The sequence below is a fragment of the Rhinatrema bivittatum genome, chromosome 3 (genome assembly GCF_901001135.1).
Source record: "Rhinatrema bivittatum chromosome 3, aRhiBiv1.1, whole genome shotgun sequence".
Lineage (NCBI taxonomy): Eukaryota > Metazoa > Chordata > Amphibia > Gymnophiona > Rhinatrematidae > Rhinatrema > Rhinatrema bivittatum.
In genome coordinates, this window is record NC_042617.1 from 436,690,937 (window position 1) to 436,704,597 (window position 13,661).

At 46.3% G+C, this 13,661-nt stretch overlaps 1 protein-coding gene across 7 annotated transcripts in view; it reads left to right on the forward strand.

The window, feature by feature from the left end:
* DCDC2C (doublecortin domain containing 2C) overlaps nt 1–13,661 on the forward strand; it is a 376,475-nt gene that overhangs the window by 218,467 nt on the left and 144,347 nt on the right. For all 7 annotated transcript variants that reach the window (XM_029595811.1, XM_029595812.1, XM_029595815.1 and 4 more), the window contains one exon: nt 2,057–2,111. In XM_029595811.1, the coding sequence (XP_029451671.1) occupies nt 2,057–2,111 (55 nt within the window). The remainder of the gene's footprint in view (nt 1–2,056; nt 2,112–13,661) is intronic.

The following is a 13,661-nucleotide window of genomic DNA, read 5'->3' on the forward strand; positions in this document are numbered from 1 at the left end:
ACCACAAATAAATAAAGAAATAATCAATATCAAATTGGTGCGGGGACACCTACACTATACATGAAACCTTCTATTCTTCCTAAAAAAACTTTTTTCCAGGTAACTTCACAATCTTTGAAAACAAATACATCCACATCAAGTGTAGGTATATGAATTAACAATGGAAGCAACATAAACATTTTTGCAAAATAAATCAAAAATAAAAATACTTCACTTAGTGATAGAGCAGTTTTTCTGCTTGATTTGATTTGAATATTAGTTGATCGCTGTTTTCAGTGGTGGTTATACAGAGTTTGGTTAAGTCCAAACAATCAGGTCAATCCAGTAACGAGTGGTAGGAAGAGCTGCGTTAGTGCCCGGCGCACCCGCGGCTGCCGCACGCACAGTCCAGCTCACCTACCGCTCGATCCTATATGTAAATAGCTTGCAAATGCAAGCTGCATCCAAGAAGCATCCATGAAGCGTTAGGCCCGCGCAACCCATTTTACTGTATAGAGCGCTATACCGCGCCTATACGGTAACCTGGGTGTGCGGGCCTAACGCTTCACGGACACGCTGGTATATGTCATTTCAAATGTCGTTTGAAATGACAGGTACCAGGAAGTGGACAGTTCTCAGACGCTCGGGATTGTCAGCCCTCTCCCCCCCTCCTCCCGAAGCAAGCAACAAAAGTGGAAAAAATCGAGAAAAGAGAAAAAAAAAAAAAGCGAAAAAAAAAGTAGCAAGAGAGAGGGGAGAGAGGATGGGCAATCCTACGCTCGGGATTGCCATCCTCTCTCCCCTCCTCCCGAGGCAAGGAGCGAAAAGCAGCCTTGCTCCGGGAGGAGGGGAGAGAGGACTGGCAGTGGTAAAGCGACGAAGCGACTTACTTTTTTTGCAGCCCCCCTCCGGAGACGGACATCGGCGAGGACGACCGCGGCTCCCCTGCCTCCAGCTGCCCGCGAAGATAGACGCATAGCACGGGCGAAAGCGGCCCCTGTGCTTGCAATTTGCCACTCAAGACGTAACATCACATGCCGTGACGCAAAACGTCGTGACGTCACGCCTTGAGCGGCCCAATTGCACGAACAGGGGCCGCTTTCGCCCGTGGAGGTGTCCATCTTCACGGGCAGCTGGAGGCAGGGGAGCCGCGGTCGTCCTCGCCGATGTCAGTCTCCGGAGGGGGGCTACAAAAAAAGTAAGTCGCTTTACGCTGCCAGTCCTCTCTCCCCTCCTCCCGGAGCAAGGCTGCTTTTCGCGCCTTGCCTCGGGAGGAGGGGAGAGAGGACTGGCAATCCCGAGCATAGGATTGCCCATCCTCTCTCCCCTCTCTCTCTTGCAACTTTTTTTTTTCGCTTTTTCGACTTTTTTCGCTTTTTCGACTTTTTTCGCTTTTTCGACTTTTTTCGCTTTTGTTGCTTCGGGAGGAGGAGAGAGGACTGGGGCTGCCCCGGAGACCAGCACCCATGGATGCGGCCAGGGCAGGTGAGCGGGGGCTGGGGGAAAGTTTGCCACCTACCCTTACCCCTGCCTCTAACGCAGGGGTAAGGGTAGGCGGTAAGTTAGCAGGTTAAACGCGCGGCAAAACGGCAGGGTAAAAAAGAGATAGTCGGGGCGAGCGTTACTGGATGGTAGGGAATAGCTAATTCGATCGTTTACATGTAATATACATGCCGCGTGCGGAAGGGGTTACCCGGGGATTTAAGGAGCGCGGTAAGAGTAGGGTTAAAGGGGATTGTGGATCGCAGGAAGGGCTAACGCGGCCAGAAAGTGAGTAGAAAGCGGGTTAGGAGCGGGGTAAACGCGGCCGAACTTTACTGGATTGACCTGTTAGCCAGACAAACCCCTTTGAATATAGACTGCTATAGATTTCTGTTTCTTAGAAATTCTAATGGAGTATTCCTCTTCAAATGAAAAAAAAATCGCACTGCTACTAAGTCATACTTGTCAACAAATAAAAATGTTTTTAAGAAAGGAGTGGAATTCACAGTACCAAAAAAGGCACTCAAATTTTCTTATTGGCCTTACAGTTTTTAATTTAATCTTGATTGAATGATGATTGTTTTTTCTATTTTAGCTCAAGGCCTGATACGTTACCATCAATACAAAAGAACAAGTACAAGAAGGAAAAAGTAAGTGTCTGAAAGTTTTCTATTTTAGGTACTATTTATCTTTATTGATTAAAAGACTTGTGAATCTAGTTTAGTTTTATTATAGTGTTCTACTGTGAAAGTCGCTAACACTGCAGTGTGAAACAAAATGAGCCCAATATTCAATAGGGGGGGGGGGGGCGCAGATAACTTATCTGGCTGCAGTTAACTGGATAATTTTGTCCCAGATATTCAGTAGGATTAATGTCCCACTGAATATCTCTGATTAAAGTTATCCGGCTAATTGTAGCCGGATAACTTTAAATCTGACAAGCCAGATTTTGAATATGTCCGGTTAATTCTAACGTTATCTGGCATTGATTGGTTGAATAACCTGCCACTTAATCGGATATCTTCAAAAGATATTCGGTTACGTGGCACTCCTATAGGATTCTTTTTGTTTTGTTTTTACTAAACAGCAGGCCTTCTGGCCTGATTACCATCCTCTCATCACCACCATTTCTCACAGGACAAGCAGGATGGTAGTCCTCACATGTGGGTGACATCATCAGGATGGAGCCCAATCACGGAGAACTTTTGTCAAAGTTTTTAGAACTTTGACTAGCACCACTGAGCATGCCCAGCATGGCACCAACCATGCATCCAGCAGGGGTTCCCCTTTAGTCTCTTTTTTTTTTTTTTTCCCGTGCAGCAGTAGCCTTGCAGAATCTGGAGCTCTGTGTTTACCTCACGATAGTTTCTCATGGAATTCAACTTAAAATTTAACAAATTTTTCCCTATCCCGGGTCCCCCATCAACCACCGACCGTCATCGACCCTGGTAATTTTATTCCTGTCACTTTCTGGTCGGTTCCCAGTATTTTTCCTCAATGGTATCCGATGGTCACAGACTGCACGGCTGTTTTTCTTTTCAAACATCATGGCTATGGGGTTCGTAAGTGCCATCACAGACCTGCACGATATGTGCATCCTATGCCTTGTACCCGTTCATGACGTTCAACAGTGTACAAGCTGTTCACAAATGACTCCAAAAGGCCGCCAGGCCCACTTGGAACTCCTTTTTAAGGTATCTCCATCGACTTTGAAGAAACCGCCATCGAATCAAAATCCTCTGGCTTCGAAGACTCCGTTGCCATCGAAGCCTACAGAAATCCACCGATGTTCCTTCATCTTCCTCTTCCTGGTCCAAAGCATAGACGTCCTCTTCCTCGATGCCTGAAAAACAGCAGACTGACCATCAAGAGAAGCATCGACACAGTCATTGACAAAGAGTCTCCTCTGATGCTGGAACCGGAAGACCATCGATACCAATAGAGCCACCGACCAAAAAGTCCCAAGGAGACGAGGCCTCATCTCGGGACACAGAGGCGTTCCCCACTGATATCGGTGCTGGGATCCGGAACTCCACCGCCACAGGTGGAGCCTCCGGTTATGCCCTTCGAGCCTCCACCCCGACTACTGTGCCTCCCATGCCAGCTTCTTAGGCAGAATTGGACAGGATTGTCCAAGAGGTGGTGCTTCAAGCTTTACGAGGGTTCCAGTCTCCACCGGCACAGACCCCCCATACCGGTTCCCGATCCGATACAGATGATGCTCACTCCATTTCTGGATAGACTGGACTTGTTAATCGGTGCTTTTCCTTCGATGCCGCTTCCAGCCATGTTAGTGGCCCCTGCAAAGCCACAGACTCCAATGCCAATACCATTATCCTCTGATGAGGAACCGGATCAGCCGATGCCTGAACCAACACTGGGGCCATCGGGTTCCGCACCAGCTCATCATCCTTCGAAAACACCGATGCCTTCACCATCCTCTATGCCACCTCAATTTCCATCGGTACCACCTCTGGATCAGACTGGATTGGGACCTATACATCAACCTCAAGGTCCTGCAGGTGCTGGTGATCAACCCTATATTCCATGGGGATATATTACTACAGACTCTGATTCAGAAGTTCTTCCCTCAGAGCCTTCTCCCCTAAGATGAACGTCGACTCTCCCCACCTGAAGACTTGACATTTGCAAACTTTATAAAGGAAATGTCTGAGACAATTCCTTTTAATTTGCAAACAAAGAGGATGCCAGGCATAAAATGCTTGAAGTGCAACAGTTTGTAGATGCACCTAAGGAGGTCATGGCAGTCCCTGTTCATGAAGTGCTGCTGGACTTAAATCGTAACTGGGAACATCCTGGCTCAGTTCCTCTGGTAAATAGGAAGGCTGATGCCATATATCTGGTACAATCAGCCCTCGGATTCCAAAAGACACAACTACCCCATCAGTCTGTAGTGGAGTCGGCCCAGAAGAAACCTAAAAAGTCCAGGTCTCATTCCTCAGCACCTCCAGGTAAGGAGCAAAAATCATTAGACGCCTTTGGACGAAGTGTCTTTCATGGATCAATGCTTATAGCACGCATTGCAGCATATCAATTATATATGACTCAGTACTCCAGAAACCTCTGGAAGAGGGTGCAGGAGTATTCTGAATCTCTACCTTAAGAATATCAGGAAGGTCTTAACATCCTCAGAGGCCTAGATTCTGGCAAGCATGAAATAAGAGCGGTGTATGATATCTTTGACACCACCTCCAAGGTTTCCGCAGCAGGAATTAAGTGCACGGCGTTGGGCATGGCTTAAGTCATCTGACTTACGACAAGAGGTCCAAGATTGACTGTCTAGCTTACCTCCCGTGTACTGGTGACAACTTATTTGGCATTAAAGTCCAGGAACAGTTGCACAATTGAAAGACCACCACAACACACTGAGTCAGTCTACTCTTCCTGCGGATTATCCATCCACCACAAGAAGGTCTTTCAGACGAGATCCTCGAAGTTTCACATATAAACCCAAAAGGTATTATCCACCTGAATCTCGTCCTCGACAATCTAAACTTCCACAAAGAGGCAGACTTGTCAGACTAGAACACCAAAAACCCAGCCAGCCTCGCAAACAGGCCCCGTTTCGGGTTTTTGACTCTTTCTAGAGAGCAACAGCCAATCTTTTCCTTCCCATGTCACTCAGTGGGAGGCCGCTTGTGCCTTTTCTCCACTCTATGGCACACCATCACAACTGATCAGTGGGTACTAACTGTAATAAACAAGGATACCATCTCAACTTTCTCACTATACCACCGAACGGCTTACCCCATCCTCTCACAAACCCAAACATTCACTCCCCACTCCTCGAAGCGGAGGTCTTGACCCTTCTGCGATCCAGTGCTGTAGAACCCATACCTCGACAGCAGTGGGGTCAAGGGTTCTACTCTCGTTACTTCCTGATTCCAAAAAAATCACGAGGCATTCGTCCGATTTTGGACTTAAGTGCCCTAAACAAATATCTCAAAAAAGAGAAGTTCAGAATGGTAAACCTTTGGTACCATGCTTCCACGGATTCAAAAGAGATTGGCTCTGCTCTTTAGGTCTGCAGGAGGCGTACACACACATCGCGATATATCCTCCTCATTGCAAATACCTCAGATTCACAGTAGGCCCAACACCATTTTCAATACCATGTACTACCATTCGGGCTCTCATCAGCCCCATGGGTAGCCACAAAATGCCTAGTAGTTGGAGCAGCCCACTTAAGGAAAAACAATGTCCACGTCTATCCATACCTGGACGATTGGCTTATCAGGGCTCAGACGCAAAAGGGAGGATTTCAGTCACTCCATTACACAATCAGTCTGCTCCAATCACTAGAGTTTATAAACTATCCCAAGTCAAATCTGACTCCCTTTCAAACAATATCATTCATAGGAGCAGATCTCAACACTATACAGGCAAAAGCGTCTCTCCCTCTGAATCCTAGGTGCGTCTTATGGAGCGAAAAATATGGTAATAGATCAGACATTTCTTTTTTGAGTTCCTTCAGTACCCTAGGATGTATACAATCCGGTCCAGGTGATATGCTACTCTTTAGTTTGTTAATCTGGTCTAATAGATCTTCCAGGTTCACAGTGATTTCGTTCAGTTCATCTGACTTATCACCCCTGAAAACCATCTCCAGAACTGGTATCTCCCCAACATCCTCATTAGTAAACACGGAAGCAAAGAATTTGTTTAATCTTTCTGCAATGACCTTATCTTCCCTAAGAGTCCCTTTAACCCGCGGTCATCTAATGGTCCAACAGACTCCCTCACAGGTTTCTTGCTTCGGATATATTTAAAAAGGTTTTTGAGTTTTTGCCTCTGCCAAACTCCATTTCAAATGCTCTCTTCGCCTGTCTTATCAATGTTTTACACTTAACTTGGCAATGCTTATGTTTTATCCTATTTTCTTCAGATGGATCCTTCTTCCAATTTTTGAAGGATGTTTTTTTGACTAAAATAGCCTCTTTCATCTCACCTTTTAAACATGACGGTAATCGTTTTGCCTTCCTTCCACCTTTCTTAATGTGTAGAATACATATGGACTGCGCCTCTAGGATTGTATTTTTAAACAATGTCCATGCCTGTTGAACACTTAACCTTTGCAGCTGCACCTTTCAGTTTTGTTTTATTTTTCTATTTTCCTCATTTTATCAAAGTTTCCCTTATGAAAGTTTAATGTTAGAGCTGCAGGTTTACTTATTGTCCCTCTTCCAGTTATTAGTTTTAAATTTGATCAGGTTATGATCACTGCTGCCAAGTGGCCCCACCACCGTTACCTCTCTCACGAAATCCTGCGTTCCACTAAGAATTAAATCTAAAATAGCTTCCTCTCTTGTTGGTTCCTGAACCAATTGCTCCATGAAGCAGTCATTTATTACATCCAGGAACTTTGTCTCTAGCAAGTCCTGATGTTACATTTACCCAGTCAATATTGGGGTAATTGAAATCTACAAAGATAATAACAGTTAATCCAACATACAACGAAACCCAATATTGCATACAAATAAGTTGTAAACAAAACTTTTGAACTTTCTGTGTACCAAATTTCATTTAATTTATGTGTAGGACCATCCTACCGTGGGTGTTATGATGGTCCTACGTGGTAATTGAAATCTCCCATTATTATTGCACTGCCAAATTGGTTAGCTTCCCTGATTTCTCTTAGCATTTCATCATCTGTCTGACCATTTTGTCCAGGTGGACGGTAGTATACTCCTATCACTATACTCTTACCCAACACACATGGGATTTCTACCCATATAGATTCTACTGAGCATTTACTCTCTTTTATGATCTTTATCCTGTTGGACTCTATACCCTCCCGGACATAAAGTGTCACACCCCCACCAAGTTGATCCTCCCTATCCTTGCGATATAATTTGTACCCTGATATGGCACTGTCTCCTTGGTTATCCTCCTTCCATCAAGTCTCCGTGATGCCAATTATGTCAATCTCATCATTTGCTGCTATACACTCTTAACTCTCCCATCTTACTTCTTAGACTTCTGGCATTGGTATACAGGCATTTCAAAGTGTGTTTTTTGTTTGTATTAACCTGCTTTTCAGTTGTTGGGATAATTTGGAAATCATTAGCTTCAGTGATTTTTTACATATAGGCACATGGACTGTATTTGCTTTTAATGGAACCTCTCTGTTGGGATGCCCTAACTCTCCTGTTTTATTAGTATCCTTCAAGGATACATTTCTCCGAACCATGCACTGCTGAGTGACTGTCAGCTTTCCCCCTTGTTCTAGTTTAAAAGCTGCTCTATCTCCATTTTATAAGTTAGTGCCAGCAGCTTGGTTCCACTCTAGTTAAGGTGGAGCCCATCCTTTTGGAAAAGTCTCCCCTTTCTCCAAAAGTTTCCCCAGTTCCTTACAAAGCTGAATCCCTCTTCCCTGCACCATCGTCTCTTCCACGCATTGAAACTCTGGAGCTCTGCCTACCTCTGGGGATCTGCACGTGGAAAAGGAAGCATTTCAGAGAATGCCACCCTGGAGGTTCTGGATTTCAGCTTCCTACCTAAAAACCTAAATGTGGCTTCCAGAACCTCTCTCCCACACTTTCCTATGTTGTTGGTGTCCACATGTACCACGACAGCTGGCTCCTCCCCAGCACTGTCTATAATCCTGTCTAGGTGATGCGTGAGGTCTGCCACCTTCTCACCAGGCAGGCAAGTTACCAGGTGTCCTCACGTCCACCAGCCACCCTGCTATCTAAATTTCTAATAATCGAATCACCAACTATGATGGCTGGCCTAACCCTTCCTTCCTGGGCAGTAGCCCTGGGGCACTTGTCCTCAGTGCGAGAGGACAATACATCACCTAGAGAGCAGGTCCTTGCTACAGGATCACTTCCTGCTATACCAGGGTGATGTTCTCCTACTGGAAGACCGTTCTGATCCAAGGCAGCACTGGGGCTGCCAGACTGGATTTGGGACTTGGCTACTATATCCCTGAAGGTCTCATCGATGTACCTCTCTGTCTGCCTCAGCTCCTCCAAGTCTGCTACTCTAGCCTCCAGAGATCGGACTCGTTCCCTGAGAGCCAGGTGCTCTTTGCACCGAGTGCACACATACAATCTCTCACCGCTGGATAAAAAATCATACATGTGACACTCAATGCAAAAGACTGGAAAGCCCCCCTCTTGCTGCTGGACTGCTGCCTTCATCTTAGTTTTATTGAGATCCTAGTTAAGTTTAGGATACTAAGGGAAGTGGAATGGGAGTACTTTAAATTTACAGGTGAACTTCCTAATTAATCAGCTAGTGTCCTACAAGGGGATAATTAAACTTTCAATAAAGGCTGGTACAATAGTATGATTTAGATAAGACCCTGATTGATGTTTAATAAGAAAGTGTCTCGTGCCTAAAAATCAAGGGTTGAGTGGGTGGGAACGACAGACACTAGAATTAACTATCTATGGCTTGTTTATTACCTCAGACACACACAACCTCTAAAGAAGATATCCCTTAATTTCACCTTTTACCAAACTTTTATATGCCCAAAAATTTCTGATAGCTATACTTACCAATCTTCTTTAACCACTGTTAAATTAACCTTCACTCAGTTAATGGAAGGGTTTGAGATTTGCGTGCCTAATGGCGCACACTTCCAGTCCTCCTCTACTGCAAAGGGTACTGGGCCTCTAGAAGCTGGGGCTGTGGAAGTCAATCCCTGGATTGCTTGCGGTGACCTCTGGACTCCTCTCCCGGGGGATGCTGGGAGCAATATGCAGATGAGCCTTCTGGTCCTCCTCTACTGCAAAGGTTGCGGGGCCTCTGGAAGCTGGGGCTGTGGAAGTCAATCCCTGGATCGCTTGCGGTGACCTCTGGACTCCTCTCCCGGGGTATGCTGGGAGCAGTATGCTGATGAACCTTCCGGTCCTCCTCTACTAATCCGCACACAGTTACACCTGTATTATGGAATGCACTCAACCAGTAACAACCCTATCTATGAAAAGACAACACTACAAATATTAAATCAGGCCCTAAACACCAATACACCTCCTATTAGGAAAACAGAGCTAGCAAGCAGGTGTAGATCCCCACATAGAAATAATTGTAAAACTATGCTAATAAGCAGAATAGCTGTTTCAAAACAGCTATGAACAGAATAACATCCAACAATTAAAAACTCATAAAAACTATTAAAAATTCTCCAAACACCAATAAAATATTTCAAAAAAGTAGACACATCAGATAATATTGAATAATTAAAATGGCAGTCAATCAAGAAAGATAAACTTAAAAAGCCACCTTTGCTTACCCCCTCCAGCAGCTCTCCTACTCCTGTCCTCTTCCATGCAGGCCATAGCACACACCAGAAGCAGCAGTAGTGGCTAAGCTCTATACTCATGGTCCTCTTCCTTAGGGCCCATGACCAGTCTCTCACACACACCATATCAGTCACACCCCCATGACTAGTTTGTCTCTCACACACCAATCATCTCCCAGCCAGTCTTTGACACACACACCAGTCACCTTCCTGAACAGTTTCTCTCATGCTATATACACATAGTATGGGAGTGAGAAGCCCGTATATGTAAGATAGAACCCGGGAGTGGGAAGCCTGTCTCACATAACACCCAGGTTTCTCACTCCCATGCTCACTCTCTACACATGCACAGGCTTCTCATTCCCATAATCACTTTCTCTCTCTTACACACACACGCACCAGTCTCTTTCATTCCCATGCTCGTTCTCTCCACATGCACAGGCTTCTCATTCCCTTAATCACTTTCTTTCACATACACACACCCCAGTCTCTTTCTCACACACAGTCACCTTACTAACCAGTCTCTCTCTCATGCATGCACACACACACACACAGGCTTCCCACTCCCATGCTCTCACATATACAGGCTTCTCAGTCCCATGCTTTCTTTCACACACACCCCCACCCATAACACCAGGCTTCTTACTCCCATGCTTTCTCACACATCCAGACTTCTCACTTCCATGCTTTCTCTCTCTGTGTCTGTGTGAGAGAGAGAGAGACACTCCAGTCATCTCTCTGACCAGTCACTTTTATGGTCTCTCACATATACACACATCACCTCTCTGACCAGTTTCTCTCAATTACACTCCTGCTCTCAATCACACACTCATTCTCTCACTTACAGGCTGGCTGTTCTCTCTCTCACTCACTTCCTCCACCCCCCCCCCCCCCGAGCAAAAATGGTAGTGCAGCAGCCTCCTCCAGCCCCTGCAGTCCAAGAAAGAAGAATCCCATCGGCTGCAGGAGGCTTATACTGCTGACTCCTTTGCCGATTGCCGGCTGCTTCGATTGCTCCAGGCCATGCTACTGCTCTGGGGCCAATACTGTTACCGCTGCTACTCTTCCATGCGGCACGGCTTTCTCTTTCCCGCCCACTGCACTGCGTATCACTTCCTGTTCTGGGGAAGGCGCGGGAAGAAGAAAAGGCCAGCCGAGGTGCCACAGCTTCCTCTAACAACGCTGCCGTTCCCATTGGGCTTGAACATGCTGTTAGCCCAGCGGCAACGGCAGCAGGGAAGGAAGAGCAGCGGGAGAGCCCGGGAGCACGCGACACACTGGTGTGTTGCGACATACCGGTTGAGAAGCACTGGACTAGAGCATCAGTGGTTTCTGCATTTCGTTGTTTTGGGATGTCCTTATCAGTTTCGAGCACTAACTTTTGGTTTGGTCTTGGTCACTGCGCCCAGAAAATGTTTCCAAGGTTGTGGTGGTGGCGGCGGCAGAGTTGACAGAAGATGGGATCGTGGTACACCCTTACTTGGACAACTGGCTGATTTGGGCCAAGAGTTTGGAAGAGAGCCTCTGGGTCTCGCGCGAGGTAGTCTCCTTGTTGCAGGAGCTAGGTTGGGTCGTGAACTTAGCCAAGAGCTATCTTCAGCCATCACAGTCGTTATAATATCTCGTTGTTCAGTTTAACATGAAACAGAGTGTTCCTGCCGGAGGGCTGTATTCAGAAGCTGATTGCGCAGATGTGATTATTGTTGACACGATACGCCCAACAGTCCTATCTTCAGGTGCTTGGATTGATGGCGGCACCCCTGGAGGTGGTGCTGTGTGTGAGGGTGCATATGTGTCTGTTTCAGCTCTCTGCTATCTCGTTTGAGCTTACAGTCTCAAGACTACACCTACCAATAGAGGTCTGTTCTCAACTACGATGGTGGTTAGAAGCGAATCATCTGAGAAAAGGGGTTGCTCTACGATCACCGGACTGGCTAGTTCTCACTACAGATGCGAGTCTCCAGTGTTGGGGTGCTCACTGTCAGGAGCAGATGGCACAAGAGCGCTGGAGTGCAGAAGAATCTCTCTGGAACATCAATTGGCTGCAAGCCCGTGCGGTCCAGTTGGTGTGCTTGTAGTTCTGCAAAATATTGCAGGCTCTAGCGGTCCATATAATGTCGGACAATGCAATGATAGTGGCTTACATCAATTGGCAGGGAGGAACCAGGAGCCAGCAGGTGTCGCAGGAAATAGACCAACTTATGGAATGGGAGAAAATGCATCTTCAGGAGATCTCAGCCTCGCACATTGCAGCAAAATACAATGTAAGAGCAGACTTTCTCAGCAGGCAGAGTCTGGATCCAAGAGAATGGGAATTGTCAAATGAGACATTTCAGCTAATAATAGATCACCGGGGTCTTCTGTTTCTGGAACTGCTGTCGACTTCTCGCAATGCAAAGGCTCCGTGATTCTTCAGTTGCAGAAGAGATCCAAAGTCATTGGACATCAGGGCTGTCGTGCAGAAGTGGCTGGAAGGCAAGCTGCAGTATGCTTTTCCTCTGTGGCCCATGTTGGACAGAATGGTTTGGAGGGTTGAGAGTCTCAGGGGGGATGGTGCTTCTGGTGGCACCAAATTGGCCCAGGAGATCACTGTATGCAGATCTGCGAAGGTTTCTTGTGGATTCTCCCCTCTGATTTCCACTGCACAGGAATCTGCTATGACTGGAGCCTATTCTTCACGAAGCTCTGACTCTATTTTGTCTTAAAGGTATGGTCCTTGAGAGGGCTCGGTTGCTGAACTGTGGATATTCTGCTGCGGTGATTGCCACCTTGCTAAGAGCAAGAACATCTTCCACTTCCTTTAGCCTACATGAGTGTTCAGTGAATGTGTTTAAGGCTTGGTGTGAAGAGCAAGGGGTTCTTCCTTGTTTAAGATCCAGTTCATTTTGGAATTCTTGCAGGATGGTTTGAGTAAAGGGTTGGCCCTTAATTCCTTAAATGTTCAAGTGGCAGATCTTGCCTGTTTCTGAGGTCAAGTGAAAGGTGGGCCCTTGTCAGCTCATCCAGATGTGGCCCGTTTCTCGAAAGGAGTGAAGCACCTTCATCCTCCCTTGCGGTTACCAGTGCCCTTGTGGAGTCTTAATCTAGTTTTGGATTTTTTAGCAGGCCTTACCGATGCATACAGTTTCCTTGAAGTTACTGACCTTAAACTCTTTCTTGTGGCAGTTTTTCTGCGCATTGTCTCTGAAGTACAAGCCTTGTCTTGCCAGGAGCCGTTTCTACGAGGGACTCCAGGGGCAATAGCAATGTGTACTGTTCCTTTCTGCCAAAGATAGTCTCGGATTTTCACTTGAATCAGTCTATTTCCCTGCCATCTCTGGACAGGGCAAAAGATGCAGAGGAATAGCGCCTGCTACGGCCTTTGGATGACAAAAGGCATATCTTGAGATATTTAGAGGTTTCTAAACCTCTCAGAAAGAAACCAGCTGTTTATTCTCCATGGTGGGAGTAATCAAGGTGAGAGCAAAAGTACAAAATAAGCAACCAAATGTCCAATCTTATACAACTTTATTGTGTAGAAACAATGTATGCAAATAAAGTTGTATAAGATCGGACATTTGGTTGCTTATTGTGTACTTTTGCTCTCACGGCTTTATTAAGCAACCTTCCTTGCTGCTTTTTCAGTAATCAAGGTGAGCCAGCATCGCGGGCTACTGTAGCCCGCTGGATTAAGGAGGTAGTCACGGCTGTGTATGTGGATGCTGAGTAGCCGTTGCGTAGTCAGGTTAGGGCTCAGGCAGTGTCATGAGCGGAAGTTAGATTGTTGTCTCCCGTTCACATTTGCTGAGCTGCGATGTGGTCCTCCTACATAACCTTTTCCCGGCATTATCACCTGGATGTGCAGACCCAGGAGGATGCAGCCTTTGCACGTGCGGTTCTGAGTGGACCACGGGCAGCCCCCCGTCCTGTTCGGGAGTAACTTTGGTAT